General features: G+C 42.1%; 2 protein-coding genes across 3 annotated transcripts; both read right to left on the bottom strand.

Annotated features, from left to right (window-relative positions):
- Positions 1 to 500: 500 nt before the first annotated feature.
- Positions 501 to 4,216, bottom strand: rhoh (ras homolog family member H). Of its 2 annotated transcripts, none has more exons than XM_041933566.1 (2): positions 3,940 to 4,216; positions 501 to 2,699 (listed from the first exon to the last, which is right to left on the bottom strand). In XM_041933566.1, exon 2 carries the CDS (start codon positions 2,220 to 2,222, stop codon positions 1,635 to 1,637), a length of 588 nt encoding a protein of 195 aa, XP_041789500.1. In that variant the 5' UTR covers positions 2,223 to 2,699; positions 3,940 to 4,216; the 3' UTR covers positions 501 to 1,634. The 2 variants fall into 2 exon arrangements, with proteins under 2 accessions (XP_041789500.1, XP_041789501.1); XM_041933567.1 differs by having other exon boundaries at positions 501 to 2,696.
- A 1,727-nt stretch (positions 4,217 to 5,943) lies between these two features.
- n4bp2 (NEDD4 binding protein 2) lies at positions 5,944 to 19,736 on the bottom strand. The gene is made up of 16 exons (XM_041934026.1): positions 19,355 to 19,736; positions 17,712 to 18,705; positions 16,316 to 16,440; positions 16,020 to 16,108; positions 15,826 to 15,902; positions 15,520 to 15,660; positions 12,098 to 14,808; positions 11,687 to 11,772; positions 10,977 to 11,022; positions 10,587 to 10,810; positions 10,350 to 10,474; positions 9,529 to 9,655; positions 8,818 to 8,994; positions 8,436 to 8,604; positions 7,267 to 7,390; positions 5,944 to 7,150 (listed from the first exon to the last, which is right to left on the bottom strand). Exons 1-16 carry the CDS (start codon positions 19,641 to 19,643, stop codon positions 7,105 to 7,107), a joined length of 5,550 nt encoding a protein of 1,849 aa, XP_041789960.1. The 5' UTR covers positions 19,644 to 19,736; the 3' UTR covers positions 5,944 to 7,104.
- Between the last annotated feature and the right edge of the window lie 1,389 nt (positions 19,737 to 21,125).

Genomic DNA, 21,125 nt, shown 5'->3' with positions numbered 1-21,125 from the left:
CAGCACCTTCCATCTCCATCTCTTATCTTTTGTGTGTGTGTGTTTGTCTCTTTTTAACTGAGAACTGTTATTTGTGTAATTCACATTTTGGCACTCAATTATATATTTACAAATACTGTATTGCAGACACACAGCCCACGTGTCTGAAAGTACAATTCACAATTGGAAATATATATTGTAAAAATGTGTAAATTATTGGAAAATGGCTTGATCCCATACCATATATGTTTTTGTCACTACATACGAGCGAGTTTGTGGCCATAATGACATGACAATACATACATGCATAAAGTAGAGCGGGAGTTGATTTACAAAGTGTATCTACAGCATATATATGACTCTTACAGAGTATATTTGACAAAGATTACATCAAGTAAGGCTTATATTAAAAATCCAACACAGACAAATAGATAGAAAAGGGTACGAAGGTGAAATCGTCCCAGTTTTAGATATTATATTCCGCCAGGCCGTCACTATGGTAAAGAGCTGTACAGATATAAATAACAATGGTGTCAATGCATTGAATCCTTAGTTTATTTTAAGGAAAGTGAATTTGTTGTTCCAGTAACAAATAACAATGGGGGTAATTTGTAAGATACATAGGTAGGTAGCACGACATGTTTTTCTCCTATTTTCTTAACGGATGTATACAGTTAAATAAAAAAACACAGTTCACAAAAAATATACAGAATAGCCAATCATGTATGAAATATTTAAACAAACATTTAAATAAAATGTGAAGTTTCAAAATGTCCCTTTAATTTATTCTAGAATGTCTTTTGTAAATATTTGGATATTCTACCAATATAAAGTAAACTTCTCAATTTTTATCTTCATTCATTTTTATTCATTCATTTCAATGCAACTGATGTCTGAGTAAACATTTCAAACAATAGAAATACAGGTACTATATTAAATAGACTTGACAGATTTATATATAAAATACAGGTAACATCCAGAGAAAATATAGCCTGTAGGTCTGTATGTCTACTCTTTGACCTATTAACAGTTTATTCCCTGGTCGCGTCTGATAAATCTACATAAAACCTCCACGCAGTAGTAAAAATTACTTTGTTGTGTCTTTTGTTCATTATAGTAACGGCACTTATTTATTTTACGCTGCAATTCAAAAGTTCATTTGCTGATCTCACCACGAACTGAGATATTAAGATGCTTTATGTCGATATTTAAGCTTTAAATGCTTAAATTGAAGAAGGCCTTTCGCAGCAAAAGTTCAGAATGGAGTATGTCTGAAACACATTTGCCCCATTTGAAATACCTCCATGTGATACGCTGTGGGCCACGGAAAAGAGAGAACAGAGCAGAAGAATCAAACGTGGACTCTTTTCTTAACGTCTCTCACTCTGGATCACACAAAAGTGGAAATTCCACCTGTGTATGTTTGCATTAGGTACTATTATGGTATATTATCAGTTTTAAATATGGTTTGAGTTCATGAGAGTCTTGGGGATGCAGGACCCCCGTTAGTGAAAAGAACCCTATGCATATAAGAGAAATACATCTTTAGATTCTTGTACCTCGAGCCCTCACTGAGTTTGAACAGCACACCAAGACGTCTTATTGAAAAAGTCAGCCCATGAAGGCTCAGGCGCCCACCAAGTCAAGGTCAAGGGTCAAAAGACCTTGCACTGGTTTATGCTGAACATCCGTCGCCTGGCCTGCTTCTTGGCCTGGTTTACGGCCATCCGCACTGCATACTCAAATACCTGTTGCACGCCGCGGTTGCTTAAGGAGGAGCACTCTAGATAGCCTTTAGCGTGGACTTCATGAGCCACTTGCCTCCCCTCGGCTGCTGAGATGCAGTTGCCCCGATACGCCCCCATCTCTCGCAGATCTGTCTGGGTGGCCACAATCAACACTGGCGCCTTGGGCAAGTTCTCCCGAACCTCAGCGATCCACTTATGCTGGACGCTGGCCAGCGAGTTCGGGTTGGCCACGGAGTAGCAGATGAGGACGACGTCGGCCTGGTGGTAGGATCTCGGTCGGATCTGTCTAAAGTTGTCGTTGCCCGCCGTGTCCCACAAACCCAGGTTGATCTGAACCCCGTCCATGTACACCTCCACCCCCGTGTTCTCAAACACTGTGGGCTTGTAGGTGTCTGGGAAGGTCTCTGAGGTGAAGCGGACCAGTAGGGCCGTCTTGCCCACGGCACTGTCGCCAACCAGGACACACTTCACCGACATCTCTGTCAGGCCATTCATGATTGCCTCTGACAGTCTCTCTCTCCTCTAGATGTTTGTGGTTCAGTTGAAAAGTCTCAGGGGTGGTTTTTCTGGAACTTGTTGATCTGGAGCGGCACAGGGTTCATGAGGTAGTCAAAGGTGGCGATCACTCTGTCTGTGCTGTACCTGTCCTGTGTTCAGGTGGCACTTTTCATAGCAGATGATTGGTAGCCCTGACTTGCGGTAACTCCATTCCAGGAGATTTCAGTTCACTCAGCTTGTTGAACTGACCTATAATGTCTCTCGTCGCTCGTATGAAGTCTGTCAGCTGTTCTCCAGCAGTGAGCTTCATACACACCTCACATAACGTCTCAGTTCTTTGGGCCCGCTCGGCTCGTCTCACTTCTGCTCGGCCTCTGCAGCGTGTTCAGGTTCTGGTCCTTCTCTCTGACGATCTTGAGGCCCGTCATTCTGTCCAAACACATCTTACTTCTTAGAGTTGAGGAGGGAAATCTACTGAGGAAGAGAGATGAAGAGGGGGTATGTTACAAACGTGACGTATCTGTAAGCAGCCTGTTGTCTTGCTTTGAAAAGACGGAGCAGTTAGACGCTGAAATGCTTTAGCAAAGTGCTCATGTAACCTTTTTTATAGGAGGGTTAGGGTCAGGGTTAGAGATATGTTCAGGGTTTTTTATAGGATTCTCAAGTTGACGGATTCTTCTCATACGTGTAGGCTACCGTGGAAGATGACAGCAGTATGTTTTGCATGGCAAATATCTGCTTTAACAATATAGAAGTCGTCGGCTGCCAGAGTACTGTACGTGGCAGATGATAGCAACTTTTTTTTTTTACAGGCATTGCATTTACAGTGAGACGTTTAAGTAAAAAGCATAAATGTGTAAGAACTGATTCAATACGGAAGTAAAGATCCGTGTGTTTGGGTGTGACCCAGAATGCAGAGCTCCTGAAGAGTCTAACAGGGGCTCATCCACAACATATCCATGTTGGCTGTGTTATTTCATATATTATGGCCTGTCTGTCTCAAATTACTCTCTTACTATCCCCCTCAAAACCATCGAGATTCTGCCAGAACATCTGACAACAGATGAACATGTGCCTGTCACTGTTTGATAGAGTTTTAGACATGAATCTTGATGTTTTCAATGTGATCAACTAAATCTGCTGGTGGTCTGTATGACTTCGCTGGTGCATTAAATTGACAGTTTGGTAGCTGTATTTCAGTACCAGAGTTAACCTCAAAACCACCTGCCATGACACATACACACACACAGTCATCATGATGGAAAGACCTCCATCTCCATAACGTAGATGGGACACTTTAATCAGAGTTTTTTCCAGAATTGACTCTCTATGTGGTCTCACCAGAAGTGGTTTTGAACCGTCAGTCTGCTAACAAAGCTAGAATTAATAGATAACAAAAGGAAAGAAGGATCAAACAATTAGAGCAACTGATTGAAACTGTTCAACTCTTATTTCATGTAGTGTACAAAAAATGTTCTTGTACTTATTCATGATTGCCTTTTGTCCCAGTGAGACAGTCAGAATACACCCTAAAGATCTCAGCTGCTCGTCCTAAAGTTTAAATATTGACACAAGGTTTTTGCCCACATTATGCAGTCTTATCACATTTCCACAGAAAATAGAGTAGAATAGAACAGAATAGTAACCACGAAGACTTCAGCAACAGATGTTGTATCAAGACGAAGTGAACGAGGACAAAGAAACAGATCATTACCTTTCCTGTCAGTTTTCTCAATCTTTAACGGGCGGATGCTGGCTGCCGCCTTTGAAGACTCCACAGCGCTGACAAAGACCGAAGCCTTTAAACTCCAGAAATGGTTTGTTATTTATTCTAACTATAAATGACTGGATAGGCCTAACATCACATTGCTAAAGTCTGCATTAATTACAGACAGAAACAGACACAGAGAGGCAATATTGTTGCATTAGCCCTGCCTAACAACGACAAGGCTGCTTATGTAGAGGAGGGAAGCGACAAAGTAGGAGAGAAAAGAAAAGTAAAACACATCCGCTTGTTAGAGTGTGGAGGTGTGACTGCGCGCCTCCCCCACAGCAGCTGTGCTTTAAAATATGGGTGCCTTTTTTCTGTTGTGGATTTGTACCATTTTGTTTGACGCAGCTGGCCCAAATAAAGGATTTAGAAAGATCTTGAGTTGGAGCAGGCTGCAATTGTGACCCAACATGAGCTTGGGTCAGTAATCAATAGAAAAACACCGTAACTCAAGATATGATGCTCTGAACCCGTTATTGTGCTCTCCACCGCTTTTACACTTTGAAGTCTGTTCACTGGTTTCAGGGAGCACTACTGAATTAACTTTTTTAAAAAGTTGTATAAAGCGATTTGTGGTTTTGGAGGGAGGCGGTGATGTCACTTTAGTCAGCGTGACTTGAGACTGAGAACTACAAGACTGAAAATGGAAAAGAAAAAGAAAATCTGGGGGCGTGGAGTTTGACAGAAGCGTTTGGAAGACCTCTCTAGCCCGCTCCTCAGCCTCTGCTTGAGGCTAGCAACTCGAGGTTATATTAGCTGCCAACACCCGAATCTCTTAGCCAATTGTTGCCGGTCAAGTTGCATTGTGGGTAATGTAGGCATCATGTCTTGACAAGGAAGAAGAATGTGTGGGATTCAAGAAGAGGATATCTTTAGTTTATGTTGCACTGTGTGTAACGACATGAGGCCAACAGTGTTTAGGAGCTAAATTGGGGTGGATGTTCCTCAGAAAGTCAAGTGGTTGTCTACTAATCAGAAGGTTGAGGATTCGATCTCTGGCCTCTGGGATCTACATGTTGAAGTGTCTTTTAGCAAGATACTAATCCTCGAATTGTCCCTGACGCTGTGCTGACTTGTGCTGTAAAGCACTTTGATTGGAAAAGAAAAGTGCTATATAAATGCAGTTCATTTCATCTTTTAAACAACCCTTCACATGCATGTGTTCTTCTTTATGTTTCTTCCGTGAGCAAGGTTTCAAATATATTTAACTATATATTCGTAATGTATAGTTAATGTCAAATTTTCTACAATGCTTTGACAGTACTGTCGCTGAATATTTTAACAAGTGACTTTGCATTTCATGTTTACATTTGAATATTGCATAAATGTCAGGCTGTGCCGTGATAACAACACACATTCTTGTGTTTTTGAAATGTGCTCTAATTCATTCACATTTCTGGTACGTGGAAAAGAGCCAATTAAGTCGTCTCTAAATGACTCTCACAGGGGTTCCCAAACCTCTGAAGTCCAATCACAAACTATGCCTGTGGGATGTCAGACTTTTGTCCCAGTCTGACATTGATTAAATTTGGCACATATAAAATGTGTTGGGGAAGTCATGAAACAATAGTTATCGTTTGTAGAACGTGATTTCTTGGTATTGACAAGTAAAAAGCATAATTGTAGATGGCATATATTATACTGTCCCTCATTATCTGCATCATGACCTCTTTAGAAAGCACAACATGTGATTTCACTCCCAAACTGGCAGGTTTTGATATATAGACCAACATCAACTAACTAAATCTGCTGATGACAGTTTTCTGATGGTTTGTTTGGACACTTTGATGAGTTTCAAATAAAAATATTTTCCATCTAGAATCCAAACACTTCAGTTATGTGTGTGAAAAAAATTGTAATGTACTGTATATTAAAAATTACACATAGGTCCTCAATAACTATCAACGCAACGTTCACACAAAAGAAAATCTGAAGTCTTATGCTGTAAACATATAGAATTTTATTCCACAATATTCTCTGTAAAACCATTTGAACAAATGAATACAAAAATACAATTTTCTCTTTATAATTAATGTTTTCACATTATGTACAATCAGGAAAATGTTTTTTTGTTGCACCTTGGTTAAAAATATCACACATAGAAAATGGAAGTGACTTTAAACCTACAAACTAGTGTAGCAACCTGAGGAATACAACTGCTACAAAACTTGGCACAATGAGTTAAAAAAAAAAAAGCTACCAGGAACAGGCTGAAACAATCGACTGGCCTGGAAAGAAAAGAAAACATTGTTGAATCTTTACCTGAGTTTGTATATCAACATATTAGCAGCTAAGCTTGGCTCGGCCTTAAGCAAAAGTAAATGAACACTTGCAGCTGCTAAGACGAAGGAGGCTGATTGCTGCAGAGCTCAGAGTGGGGGGTGTTCAAACTATTTAACGGCCCTTTGATCACCTGAAGAGTTTCAGGTTTAACTCACAGTGACTCTCTTCCTTTTGTCAAAACTTCTCAGAGGACAATCTCTGATTAGATGGCACGCATTCAATGTAGAATTAGTGTCAAATAAAATATTTAAATTGTGTAAAGGATGCCATCTTGCTTAAAATCATAGACAGCATCCTCCAAGCTAACAACACACAATCACGATGGCACTGAAATTTCAGAAAATCCTTATATTTTGTCTCAGACCAGTTTCCATATTAGTTGATGTTCAAATGAACACCTGATTTAACATGGAGCCTTTAAACACAGGGACTTTTCCATCTCTTTAAAAGGCACAAAGCAAAATACGCCACACTATAAAACACTTTTAAATATAAAATGTACACACATTCTAGCTTTACAAATGCATAAAATACCTTGTTCATGTTTCACACCAATGTAGTTACCTTTCATCAACACAAGAGTAAAACTAATTTAAACAATTTTAAGATTAAATTAAATGTCCAGCAGCTATATGACTGATGGAGAAAGGGGGGGTGAGTGGAAAGAAAGAGTACCAAAACTGACTGACAGATGGAAGATACAAGGAGGCAGATTGTGTCATACTGTATATACTGTAATATGTGTATATGTTATGGTGCAGGAGTGGAAAGAGAGAGTGAGAGTTTTCCTCCATAGCAGCTTGAATCCAATAAAACAGTTTCTTCTCACTTCAAAGAGACTAACACGAGACCTGGCTTTGGCTCACTGAACCTGAGAGATAAAGAGATAGGAGAAAAAGGTGGGTGAGGATGAACTTGTTGTGCATACGTTTTGCATTTGTTAGTGTGTGTGTGTGTGTGTGTGTGTGTGCGTGTGTGTGTATGGACCTGTAGTGTTTGTTGGTGAGGTAGTCTATAACGGCGGGGCGGATGCGGGCCACGCCCCCCTGGCTGTGGTTCCCTCTTCCTGTGATGACAGAGAGCTGAGGTCGACACAGACCCTGCTCACAGTCTACACAGAAAGAAGCCAAAGAAGAACAAAACACACACATGCACAAAACAGTTAACAGGAGAGCAAACAGAGGCCCAACACTGACTTGCAAGCCCACCTATTTCCCACAAAGCTCAGACACAGAACCGATCCATTACCTGCAATTATCTCTAAACCACACCTGGACAAAACAGGCTACACGCTTAGCGCTTTTCTGCTAATCCTCTGTTTGGGATCCGAGAGACCTCTCAAACTGTTATAAAAACATAGTAAACACTGTTTTATCAGCCTGGTCCTTCACGACTTTTAGCATTTTTTTTAATGAGAAAACATGATCTTATAAACGTGATTTTGAACTGATGACATGTCCTGGAAGATGGCTACAGAAAAACATGATTGCAACATGCAGCAGAATACAAAAATACCATGGATTTTCAATACACTATATGAGTGTTAAGTGTCGACAGTACTTTTATGCAGCTCTACACCTCCCCAATTCCAAACAAGTGCATACACGCATTTATACCCGTGTGTGTCGACAATCGCCACACAGGTGCATTTGAGGAGACACAGGCAGCGAGGTCGACATCTGTATTTGTTACTATGTTTACAGCATTGAGGAACTTAGACCACAAACAATAAATAAGGCCAATGTCAACAAAACACAAGCATGTGCTTTATTTGTTACTTGAGCTCAGCCAACAACCAATAGCCTTAACTGTGGTGTGTTGAGTAACACACAGGTGAAATTACAATTTTTTAACAATTTTTCAAAATCATGGCCATAATTATTAAATAACTAACCTGCAACGGGACAATATTTAATTTCTTTTTTGTCCTTTCTGCTGTTTATTTCACCTGCAGCCCACCTGGACCCAATTCATTTTACCTGTACCTTGTATAAACTGAAATATTTATTGTCCAGTTTTTAAATATTTCAATAGTATAATTTTTGAGGGTAACCAAATGTATGTTTGTAGCCTAGCATTAAGATGCCAAAATGTTCTCACTCATCCTCTTTCTGTACTCATACTGAGTGTATACAGTACAGAATATCATCTATTACCTGTGGTTTTGTCCTGTAAGACCTGGCCAAGACGCTGCAGGGCCTCATCTACATGCAGCCCATGGAGGTCCAGGATGTTATTGGGCAGCAGCGATGAGTTGACCCTCTCAAAAATCTGAACTGCTGCACGGTGATTGGCTTCACGCATCCGCTTGCCATGGAGGTGCCCCTAGGAAAAAGGTGATACAAATCAATTTACTGGGAATTCATTGATAAAAGCTGCACCTTTAACATAAACAAGCAAATGTGAAGAAAGCGGAATGATAAAGCTAGAAATATTGCCTCTAATACAGTATATTCTCCCCCACAACAGAAAAAAATAGAAAAATACTTAGAGAATACTTCACAGGAAAGTATTGCAGTAAAACATTCAGCTCCTCACCTGCTGTGCGTAAAATGAGGCCACTTCTTTGCGTCCTTGCTTGAAGGCCTCAGCAGCCTTGGAGAAGCTCTCGAGCTGTCGGCTTCTCTGGAGACTGGCCTCGGCCCTGAAGTCCTCATACTCTGGGTCCTCCGTATCCTGATAGTTGGGTACGATCAACTCTAGGGGCTTCTGCCTCTGACAAATGAAAAAGGGACAGAGTGATAGACACTAATCAGCTAATAAAGAGTGGACAAAGTAATGACTAACATATGTTGTGATCTGGTCACTGTTGTCAGTTTATGAATGAATAAATGGATATGAATGGTGGCACAAGCTATCCTGTTACTTTGAGTAAACAAAAAATACTAAAATCTATATTCACTACAGTTTCCATCCAAGCTAAACTATGAGAAACAATGTTTTTTTATTAAATATATTTGCTATTTTAGGAGTGTACTGTTCTCTATGGCAACACAGTTGTTGAGTTGTGACGTATTATAAATGAAGGTGCCTGTGCGGTGATATTATCTTATCTAAGTATCTTGATAGTATGATGCATTTGACAAATAAATGCTGAAAGGGAATTGTGCAGAACACAGATAAGGATACAGAAGTCAAGAGACAGACATTATACATGAGTCTGCAGAGTACATGTTATATCTGTGAAATAGAGGTATACATTTGTTCTGTTGCACTCTTTGTTTTTTCTCTGCCCGTGTTTGTGAATACCTTCTCCCTCTCCTTGCTGGCTGCTCTGCGGTGGTCGGACTGTGGTGCCTCTGGGGCGACCACTGTCTTGACTGGCTGCTCGTCCAGTAAAGAGCGGAGAAACAGCTCTGTCTGGGTCAGGCTGTAACTGCAAACACAAGTAGGAGTGTATCAGGAGCGTAGACTGTATAAAGCATGGACGCAGACTCCGTGACATCACCCATGGATTTCTGAAGAGCCATTGTGAAGCTCAGCGACAGTGGCTCCAGCTGTCGCCATCTTGGCAGTGCCTGACTGCGCCAAGCTCCAGCCTATCCAGAAACAGGCAAAGAGGTGGAGCGTGGGTGGAGCTGAGGTGGGCGAAATGAAGCCTGGTTTCTGAAGCCTAGCGGTTGCCTGTCACTCAAAGCAGCCATTCCCAGAATCATGCATAACTTTAAGCCTTAATGTAATTTAAACGGGTGAGGTTTTATTTCATGAACGTGGAAATTAGCTGTAAAGGTCAAAACTGTTTGCTACACCAGGCTGTAAACATGTTTATTTCTGCTGTACATTTTATTATGGGGGTCTCTAGAAATTGACTCGCTTTTGGAGCCCGTCTCAAGTGACCATTTGAGGAACTGCGGTTTCCCATGTTGGCTTCATTTTTCAGCCCTGGAGGTTGCTGCTTGGTCAGAGTATAACAGAGAGAGACACACATTTTTCTTGTTCAAGAAAATGATTTCACAGCTTCACAGAGTTTATTGAAACTCAGAATGGAAGCAGATTTGAATTGTCATCATAACATGATGATGATGAAGTGAACAAACCAAACGACTACAGTCTCAAAGCTGTTTTCTCACTTGTGGTCTCTGAAGATGTCCTGGAGGAAATGCCTGTCGATGGTGGGGAAGAGGGAGTACAGTTGGTTCTCTTTCAACAGGGCGGCTCCGTCACGCCGGTCCAGGTCTGCACGACTTTGTCTGGTCTGAAAGAGGGAGAGTTGGGAAGGTGTTAAAACAAACCAAGATCATATTATTCAAGATATTTGCGTGACAGAAAATACTCAAGTCCGCAGGTGCAGTGGGTGTTTGTGTTACCTTTTCCACATTCTCCTGCAAAGCTTGCTCCTCTTTTATAATATCTCTAAGGGAGATGTGTGGGCGGGACACATTCCAGTGATCCATGAATGGCATCTGATTCCAGGCCTCTGGTTGGCTGTCCAGTGACGCGTAGCCATCTGCACTGATCAGGAAAGGTGCTGGCTGTGTCCGGTCTTGTGGCCCAGCTTTGGCCACCTGTGACTCACCCCAGTGTACTGAACCTACACATTCAAAGGTCGACACTCAATGGTTGTGAAACAAAATGATAGCATGTTGGGAAAATGTTGTTCACAGTAGTAATCTAATAAGTCCCAAACCACGTCCCGCCTACAGCGCTATCTGATTGGCTACACGTCACGAGTAATATATGTGTGTGTGTGAACTTACTTTCCTGAAGCAAATGAAAGGACAGAGTTGCTTGTCTCTGCTTTTCCTGTAAAACAGCATTCACAGTCAAATTAATGAATGGAGAGCAACCAAGACTTGCTTCTAATAAGGAATAAGGCTGATTTATAACTGCATGGATAGAACTGATGCTGATGAAATATCACTGCCTAATAATAAACCTGCAATAACTGATTCTTTTTGGCCACTTGTGCGCAGCAGCAACACGTGAACACAACATGGACACGTTATCACCTTTTAAGTTGATATGATGAACTTGTCATCAAACAACTGCTCATTTGCACATCCAGCAGTTATAAAGCAACATTATCATTCATTTGGAGTCATGGTTCTGGCCACCTGATGACTATAATTCCAATATTTTTATAATATTTTTGGTCTTTACCAACTCCTGAGAGAAATAGCTGACACTTCTAATTGTGTCCCTCTGCAGTTTGGTACTGAGCAGGTAGTGTACAGTGAGTTTTTAGAGCTTTTTCACTGCAAACAATCTAAAGGTGACGCAGTGAGAGTGACCACAACAGTAAAGTTATAGACAGGACAGCTGAACAATGAGCTGAAACACACTATAAAGTCGAAGTAAGCTGCACATTTATGTGATAATTCTGTTCATCACTACAAGTGACCCTGTTCACATTATCATTTAATAAACTGCTATTATATAATAGAGATGATAGCTTTAAAGCGCTCACCTGAATGGTTTCCTTCCACTTCTGATGGAGCAGTTTAGCCAGGTTCAGGTCCATCTGCACTGCACAGTCATCAGCGGTGCATGTACCTGAATATTGTGGACCGGAAAGGCCAGATACCCTTATGTCAATACTGAGAACCAGGGAGGTACAATATTTTTATTGCATCAGTATGTTTAAATAAAGTGCTAATCAGATCATCTAACAGTGTACAAAACCTAATTTCAGATGACAGAATCTCAAGGACCACGTTCCAACATTCTTCGTAATTTTATGAAACAGACAAGCTGACAATCACATCCATGTTATGCAGCAAGTAGCCTTGTCTGGAGCTGCCTTGTTAATCTGAAGCATACTGAAGCCTTAAGCCTGCATTGTCATTTGAGCATTGCATTTAGCTGTTAAAAATGTTACCTGGGTCTACTCCAACAGGACCAAACAGCTCTGTCAGCTGTAGTGCCACCTCAGTGGGTAGTTTCAGCTCCACACTCTGAATGTCCAGGTGTTGACTCCTTCTCTCCTCCATGTGCCTCCTTTTAGTTCTCTCCTCCTCCTTCTGTCTTTCCTGTCTGTCCATCTCGTCTAGCTCAGCCTGTAGCAGCCGGTGGACTTCATCCATGCTAACAATGTCCTCTTCAATATCAATTCCTGACTCTTTAATTGTTATTCCATCATCAAAGCTTCCACCCCAAGCTCCGCCTTCTAGGTCAGCTTCTGATGCCACCTTGTGTTCAGTGTCGCCACATCTCTCTCCTTCGTCCACTACTTGAGGAGATGTTTCTAAGTGTGATGCTTTATCAGGATGATCTTTGTTTCCAATTGAAACAGCCACACCTCCGGAATTTAGTAAATCTGCATTATTGAGGCTCTCATCTGACTTGTTAACGGTCCCAAAGGTTGACTGCTGAAGCCCCTCCTGAAATCCAGTTGGCCAGTCTTCAGGGTGATGCTCATCTAGCACATCCAGACACAGACTGGTTTCTACAGCTTTGCCTAAAGCTTCACAGAGAGTAGACACTTTCTGGTCCTCCTCCTCTTTCTCACCATCCTCATCTCTGAAGAACCTCTCTCCAGAGTCTAGCAGCAGGTTGGTGGTCCATTCCAGGTCCTGGTGGCATTTGTCATATAGATCCTCTAATGTATCAAAACTAACTAGTTTAAAATGGCGGCTGAGAATGCGCAGGCTCTCAAGCTGGTCTTGAGCTGCCCCGAGCTCTTTCTCCTCCACCTGTGTGCCTTTCTCGTGCACCACCCGGTAGGGTACCTCTCTGTGGCTGGAGGGGTGGACTGCAACCCCTGCAGAAATGGCGGAGGAGGCCTCCGGCACGAAGCGAGAAGAGTCGCCAGACAGGACTGCGATGTAACTTGGGTTACTGCCCTCACTGACGGCTGCTTCATCAGGTCTGTCTCGACGATTCTGACGCCAAAGGAGGGCAAAGTCTTGAGGTTCTGTCTGGGTGGGGCAGCCTTCCAGAGGAAGTGGGGAAGGAGGCAGCAGGTGTACCTCAGATTTAGACTGAGGGAACAGGTCAAAATTTGGTTCAAGGCTAAGGCTGGTGTTACAGTTAGGACTGAGGTTAGGTTCAGCATCTGCGTTAATGCTATTCTGACCACTGTTTATACTCTGGGCAGTGGTACTGGGACATGATTCGAGAGTATTTAGTGAAGAAGCAGGACAGTTTTGGGTAAAGGTGAGGGCTAGTTTGCACTGTTTCCCTGATCTACGACCCTGACGGTACTTTTTCTCCTGACTGCCTCCGCTGAAAGCACCACTTTCTGCCTCCATAGAGCCCTCACACACAGGACTCCGACACACCTCGCTAATATGACTGCCATCAGTCTCAACTCTAGTCTCTCCGCCACTGTCATTCGTGTCCACATCAGCAGGACCGATACCAAGCTCTGGACCAACCTCATCTTCAATGTTATGGCTTCCCACTCCATCAAGGCATACATTTGCCTCCACAGTTTTGGAGATAACTAGTGAATCAGCAGTAAGAGCTGAGAGGGGAATTGTTGGGTTGGCTGATTTCAAATCCACAGATTCTGTTTCTCTGCCAATCTCTAACACATTATCATTCTCTCCTGAGGTACAACTCACTTCATTTTCAGGTTTACGTTCCTCCAAGTTATCAATTCTCGATTCTCTAACCTTACAAGAGTCAGCTGCCTTCCAGTCTAACACACAGTCCGGTAATTCACCTCTGCTGCTGTTCACCCTGTTCATGTTGTTTTCTCTCTCCTCACTGTTAGATCTACTGCCGTGGGACTCCTCAAACCTGCCACCTGCTTCCTCTTCTTTCTCGAATTCCCCTCCAGAGCTTGGGGAAAGGGAGGCTGAATGGGAAGAGCCGGTCTGAACGACACCTACACCCGTCTGAATTAGGTCAAGAAGCTTCTGAAACTCTACATTGGGTCCGAACTGCATTTTTGTTTTATTTTCGTTAGCTTCTTGAGACATACCTTCATCTTCCTTCCCATTTCCTTCTATATTTTTTCTTCTCCTCACCTGTCGCTGCTCGAGGGACCCCTCAGAGGGCCAATCCCCTACAAAATTCAACATCTTAGGTTTTCCCTTATCTCCTCCATCCCTCATGTCTTCTGCTTCCTCTTCCTTCCCCTTTTCTTTCTCCTGCACCTCGATGTCTGATTGGTTAGTATCTTTCACCAGATCTGCAGGCTCCAACCTGTCAAAACCAGACCTCCTGCTTGTCCTTTCCCTCCTCACTCGTTGTCCAATAGTCTCAGAGAAAGCCACAGGAAGTTCATCTGCATGGAGTTCCTCGTTCATCACTGATTCCACAATACAGTCAGGGATGGTCTGATCCCCTACTGATTGATTCAGCTCTAACTGGGCGTCCAGCTCAGAATCTAATTCCCCCAAATCCATGTCATTGTCCCCAACGGACATTTTGGGGTTTTCCGTGAGTCTTCCAGTCGGCGGGAAATTGAGGGACTCTGTAGATTTGTGGGCACCGTCCTCCAGAATTCCCACCTCACTTGAACAACCAATAGATGACACGTCAGGGAGGGAGGAAAACAGCTGAGGCCGGGATTTCTTGCATTCCTCAGTCAATCCAGGCTGCCCTACAAGGTCAGGACAAGGTGCTTCAGAAGACATCAGCCTAGAGACAACGAGAGAGACATGAATGGTACAAAACATATATGATGGGATTTAGCCCAATGATTCGGATGATTCATGTTCATTAGATCTGCATGATTGTATATATTCATGTCTTGCAACTACAACAGGGTATTTCTTTTATACTAGATATTAAACCTTCTAAAAATGTAACCTTCAGAAACAGCAGAATTTCCCTTTCTCACTTACGGCAACAGAAAGAAAAATAAAACATATTGTTTGAACATATGTCAAACTGAATACTATATTCTTCCTACAATTCATTCAGAACTTTCTATTTGCATTTGTACTAAATTACAGGTGGAGTCACCAGTATAAACTCAATATATGGTATTGCAGTGAAATAACTAATGATGATGAAGATTGTTCTAAATGACTTTCATCAGTTCTTAGTAAACTGTCAGTAAATTCCACAGCATTTCAGCAGTAAAATGTGTTATTATACATACATTATATATATAAGTTCCTATGAATTAACCTTGTCCACATATCAGCATATGTTGTGTAGTTTGCAACTAAGTCAGTGGTAGTTTTGCGTATTCCACACTGGCAGCGTCTTAAAATGTGCATCTGCTGTTTGAATTAAGCACTTCAAGAATATTCACATGGAACACAATTAGATGCTTCTCTCAGTGAGCACTATGTGAGTCACAACTGCATCTTCTTTGTGACAGAGGCAAGTTAAAGCACTCACTGTGAGCTTTTGTTTTCCAGAAGGAGGCGCTGTTTAAACTCCGGCATCTGTGAACCCATGATGGACTGGACTGTGACGAAGCGCTCATATCCATCAAGCATGCGGCGGATAGCTTCTACATGCACATTATGTGTGGTACGCCTGCATATGCATACAGACACACACAAAAAAAACAGATACAAGACACAAAACTGGAATGAAGAAAATTCTCACCAGCAGCATTTTGCTCTTTACATGCAAAAAAATAATTGAGTTGACATTCTACATTAAAAACAGATGCTACTGTATTTCCTCTTCCTCTCTCACCTCTCCAGTTCTCTGGGCTTGTTCTTCCACCAAGTGTCCGGCTCTCGGAACAGTACCTTGTATCCATGTTTCAGTGCCTGGGACAGATAGTGGACCAACAGTATTAATGTTATTTAGAGGGGTTTCCTGAACCTGTTCTCCAGGGGGATTAGCACAGATACCATGCTTTATGTATTGCAGGCAATCTGACTGACCTGAACCACGTAGGGTCTCATCTCCCAGCCCTGCATGTTGGTGTTGTCAATGATGATGGGGTTAGCGCCCCTTTCAAAAGCCTCCTTGGCTATTGAATAAAGTTGGCAGAAGAGAGACAGAACAAGAGAAACAAACAATATGTCCTTTTAATGCAACTGGGGTAAAACAAAACACACAACAAGGGAACAATGGCAATCCATTACGTAGATAAAAAAAATCATTTCAGGTCAAAAAGGAATTTTGACTTCCTACTGTTGCATCACTTCTTATCAAAAATTGTGTGTGTGTTGTTTACCCCGTTTATGGTTCCACTCATGGGCCTCCCCCAGAGCGGTGGGGTCAAACTGATATTCTCCATGGCGGGTGAAGTAATCATCAGTGGACAGTTTAACTCCACCTGGGTTGTGTTTCAACAAGGCTCTGCAGACACACACATACACAGTTAAGTTTCCATCACTTCAGAGGACATCACATTGACCCAAATCATAATTATGACCACTAGTTGCCTCATCCCAAACTGAACCAAAACGTAACGCAGGCATGCACATACACACCTTCCCTGCAGTAGAAGTCCATGAGTCTTGGGCAACAGTGGTTTTCTAAATGGATCTCTGCTATCTTGACTGATACTACTAAAACTGTTGTGGTTAATCATCTCACCATTGACACAGCTGATCTGTTTTACATTTAGATAATGTGATCTTGTCAGGTAGTTATCCAATTAGCAAATCATCACTGCCCTGATTTAAATAGGGGCTACAGTCGTACACACAGAGGTTGCAAGGAGGGCTGTACCGCATGTCTTTTGTTTAATACAAAGCTTCTATTGAGGTGTTCAAATGAAGCTTCAAATGTCTGTAATCATATTTTATTTAAAAAAAGAATGAAAACAAAATCGATTTGATTTGAATAAAGTGATTAACTGGATTAAATTAGTCTTTTTTATTGCATCAACTTTCTTTGAGTGAAACTTGTCAGTTTTGTCAACATAAATACATGACGGCAGCAGGCTAATCCAATAAACGCATAAAACAATGATGGAAGAACAGTCGCACCCTTAGGCTTACTGCTGCTCGACCAGCCCGTTCATTGAGGTGCATTCCTGCCTTTGTGTGTAGCCATCAGGAGAGAAACTGTTTTTTGACCACAGTGAATGTGTTGTTTTTGGAAAGGCTAAACAGCCATAATATTTCATTACATAAAAACATACATTTTTGAAATTATTAATCTACTAATATCACTTTTTTTTCCAAAAAGATGCTTTTCATTCAGCTTCTCTCAGACTGTTTCAGAGCTATGTCAACAACAACCAAATTATCAGCTTAACTTTTCAGCCTTGAACTTGCCACAGCCTCAAGTCTCCACTCTAAGGACCTGAGGCCCCTCAGAGTGGTAAGAGGTGCCTGACCATGTAGTGCCTGTTAGAAGTAAAACTTTAAAATAACTCCTAAAGGTTGAAGCCAGCAGAACAAGAGTGAACGATCTTGTTATAGAGTGTGTCTGAATTCTTGGCTTGGTAAAACTAAAAGATTTGCAAGCCAAATGAGAACTGCCTGACTAATGGTCCTGTCATATTCTGGCATTGTTGCTATGTTGACAGCTGTGATGCAACTACAAAACTGCACTTCTGAATAGCATTCGATACTAGAGAGAACAGTGTACTGCAAGTTAAAGTATTCAAACATTCTTACCTTGCCAAGGTTGACTTGCCAGAGCCTGGAGCACCACGTAGCAGCACAAGGACTTTGCCTTCCAGACGGAGCCTGCTGTACTGCGCAGGGGGCTGTGGGGCAGGCAGGGCCCAGGACTTTGGAATAGTTGCAGAAGGCTTGAGAGGTGCTTGACTGACAGGGCCCTGACTCAGCCAGGGAGATGCATGCCTGGGTTGGCTGGGCCAGTTGGAAGGCATTTGAGCCACAGGGGTAATGAATGCTGGCCCCTGATTTCCATGGATACAGGGAGAAAACTCCGGTGCGTTCACGTTCCAGGGTGATGGCATGTAGCCAAGCGGCTCCTGATTCAGCATATTCACCTTAGATCGTGCTCCTCCAACTATTGCTTTAGGTGGCATGACCCCAGCCGTGTCTGAAAGAGTGTGTGATGGATCTTGCTTTTTATACACCTGGAAAGCCGAGGGACGTCCTGAAGCTGCCAGGTCTAAAGGAGGTTTTGGCATGTCTGCAGGTGTCTCTGCCGTTAGATGTGTGAAATCCACTATGGACTGCAGCTCCTCAGTGGTGTCCTCTTCCCAAGTGCTGAGCTGGTTGAGTGAAGGTGAAGCTCCACAAATATGCTCCACCGGGCCACCAGAGGGCCCTCTAGATCGAGGTGGCAGGCTGGACTGAAGCAGCTCAGGTAGGACCTGCTGTGGGAATGGTGGTGGAGGGAAAGAGGAGAAATACTGGCTGTTGTGGTGCTCTTCCTTAGTGTCTTGTTGTGTGATTAGTGTCTCTAGCTCCTGATCGACTAGCAGGTCCAACTCTTCTGTCAGGAGCTTGGCGGAGGAAGGAGAGGAGGGCAGCTGTGGTGGTCTGGGGGAGTCTGTGTCTGGTCTAGGTTCAGAAAAGTGGTGTGGGCTGAGCAGGGCTGCAGCAGTGCGCTCAAAGCCAGAGACAGGAGAAGGTACAGGGGCTGCACCTTCAGCAGCCACAGACAGCTCCAACAGAGAGTCCATTGCATTTTCAACTAGGACACAAACAAAGAAAACATAGACATCAAGAAAAAGAGAAGAGTGAGTCAGTCAAGTGTACTACATTTAATCTATACAACTCAGCATTCAATGTTTCAATACTGGATTGTCAGGAATTTGCATTGATAAACTCATACAGAACACTGTAAATATATTAAAGTGGCAAAAGCATTTCACTCTTACATCAGTCAGCAGTGTGGGCAATAAACAAGTGTTTGGTCTTGTTTGTCATTTGTTTTCATTCTGCTTTACTGAGTTGGGATTCACTTGATGACACTAACTGGTGCTATGTAAGCAAACTGAAAGTCACTGACTCACAACGCACCGAAAGTTTTGCCACCCATGTGTTCTGGAATGATAAATAGCCAATGCAGTTCATCTAAACAGGTACAACAGGTGGGAGAGGATGAGTGGGTTGGTGAACCGAGAAATGCAATCCGTTTTAAATTACTGCTGATACTGTCAATAGCATACACGAGACCTCAACTGTAAAGTCATTTCATGTTGTAAAAATGCGACAACACTGTCAGAAATACACTTCTAACAAGCTACCCAGCTAACTGGTTAGCAAAGTTACACCAAATAGCATTCCCAGCAGTCCCACAGCAGGTTGGACGGCTGGTCTTTCGTGTAAACGTTAGCTACCTTTAAAATCACACTCGGACAGCACGATGTATATGACTTCTGGGTCCAGGTGGGAGAACATCTCCTGCATGCTTTTCACGATTTTCTCTTGGACGGAGCTGGGCAGCGAGGTGCTGGATGGAAAGTTGTTCGCCATTGCAACGTCAAATCCCTGAGGTAGTCGGTAACCCGTGTTGTGGCCGAGACTCCCCCCTTCTGGCGGCCCGCTGGGTACTCTGGCCGGGCTCTGGCCGTTTTTCTTTCTCCGAGGCATTCCGTGGACGACGTGTAGCCCGCCGGTTGCTCTCATTAACGGCCACACGGGGCTAACTGAGTAGCTGCGGGGCTACAAAAGGGTGGTCATGCTACTGTCGGGTAGAGTAACCAAAGTGTAAGAATTCAAGGTTATGATACCTAACAGCACTCCAAGTGGTGGAGATACACCAGAAACTATAAACCGAAACCATGTCCGCCAGAGAAGTGAACGCCGGAAATGAAGGCCATGACTTCAAAATAAGAGGTTGCTTCGACACGAGATATTTTTAGGTCACGATGGCGAAGGCACTGAGTTTCAGTAATGGCCTTTCTGGACAGTGCTGTGGATTAAATAGCGGTTTTAGTACCAGTAGCAATGTAATATGAAAAATATTTTGTTACGAATAAAAGTTCTTCATTCAAAACCTTACTAAAGTAGAAGTAAGTACGCATTATAAGAAAAATGCAAAAAATAAAAGTATTCGTGTGCAGCCATGTCATAGTAAAATTGTAGTTTTAGTATACTTATTATTCGTAATACATTAACATGTATGCGCCATTTGAAGTATTTAAACTGATGGATCATTTGAATTATAATGTTTCAACTAGCTGTCAGATAAATGTAATGGAGTAAATATAATATATTCCTCTGAAGTGAATGGGATTAGATGTATAAAGTAGTATAAAGTGGAAAAAAGTTAAGTAAAGTAAAGCATATTGTACTCAAGCAAATATACTTGGTTATAGGTCATTGTTGTATGCTTAAATAATTACAGTAAGGTTTCGCAAGAAAATTCCATCTGGATTTTTATTCTAACTACTTTAACATAGTTTGCAGTAATAATGTGACGTAACGTAATTACAAATATGGAATTGTGGGATAAAACACTGTGACACCCTACCTCAACCATATTGTGTTTTTTTGTTTGTTTGTTTTTTTTGTTTTTTTTTTTTGAGTCTGATTCGTGAATTTGGCAAATTGGTGCTCTCCGCGGGTCACATATTATCACAAATGTACATAACCAAATGAACATTAGATCATGTCAGGGCTACTGAAACGATAAAAAAGAAGTTAGTAGCAAGAGCAGATGGTCTGCAGCTTTCTTGAAAGGGGTAAGGTTGAATCACATTTAAATTGTTATTTACTAGTTGACCACCAGGCGTCACTACTCTCTCAAGTCATTGTTTAGATAGAGAGAAGGTGCTGAATTTATAACTGCTAAGTAGTTATAGCAGCAGCAGCAGCAGTTGTTGTAGTGGTGGTAATAACAATGATAAGATGAAATAGCAATATCAGTAATCATGCTGGTTGCAGAAATAAGTGTTGAAAGGCCACTACCTTAGCATTCTAAAATATTGCAAAAACTATTACAGTTATGATGATAATGATTAATATTAGTCTCCACGTATGTGCCGCAAAAACAAAAAATGTTGTTATGCATAGGTGCATTTATAGACAAACATAGTGATTGCATTTAATAAACAAGAAGAAAGACAACTACAGCCGATATTATATCGATAAAAACCACAGTGAAGT

The sequence above is a fragment of the Chelmon rostratus genome, chromosome 3 (assembly GCF_017976325.1).
Source record: "Chelmon rostratus isolate fCheRos1 chromosome 3, fCheRos1.pri, whole genome shotgun sequence".
Taxonomy (NCBI): domain Eukaryota; kingdom Metazoa; phylum Chordata; class Actinopteri; order Chaetodontiformes; family Chaetodontidae; genus Chelmon; species Chelmon rostratus.
This window is presented reverse-complemented; position numbering and strand designations above follow the sequence as displayed.

Coding starts and splice junctions, on each gene's coding strand:
- rhoh (XM_041933566.1), bottom strand. CDS start 2,222: ATGAATGGCCTGACAGAGATGTCGGTGAAGTGTGTCCTGGTTGGCGAC.
- n4bp2 (XM_041934026.1), bottom strand. CDS start 19,643: ATGAGAGCAACCGGCGGGCTACACGTCGTCCACGGAATGCCTCGGAGA. Junction 16,441..17,711: donor GGCAAGTCAACCTTGGCAAG/GTAAGAATGTTT, acceptor GTGTGTCTGCAG/AGCCTTGTTGAAACACAACC. Junction 14,809..15,519: donor CTGGAAAACAAAAGCTCACA/GTGAGTGCTTTA, acceptor CGTTGTCTCTAG/GCTGATGTCTTCTGAAGCAC.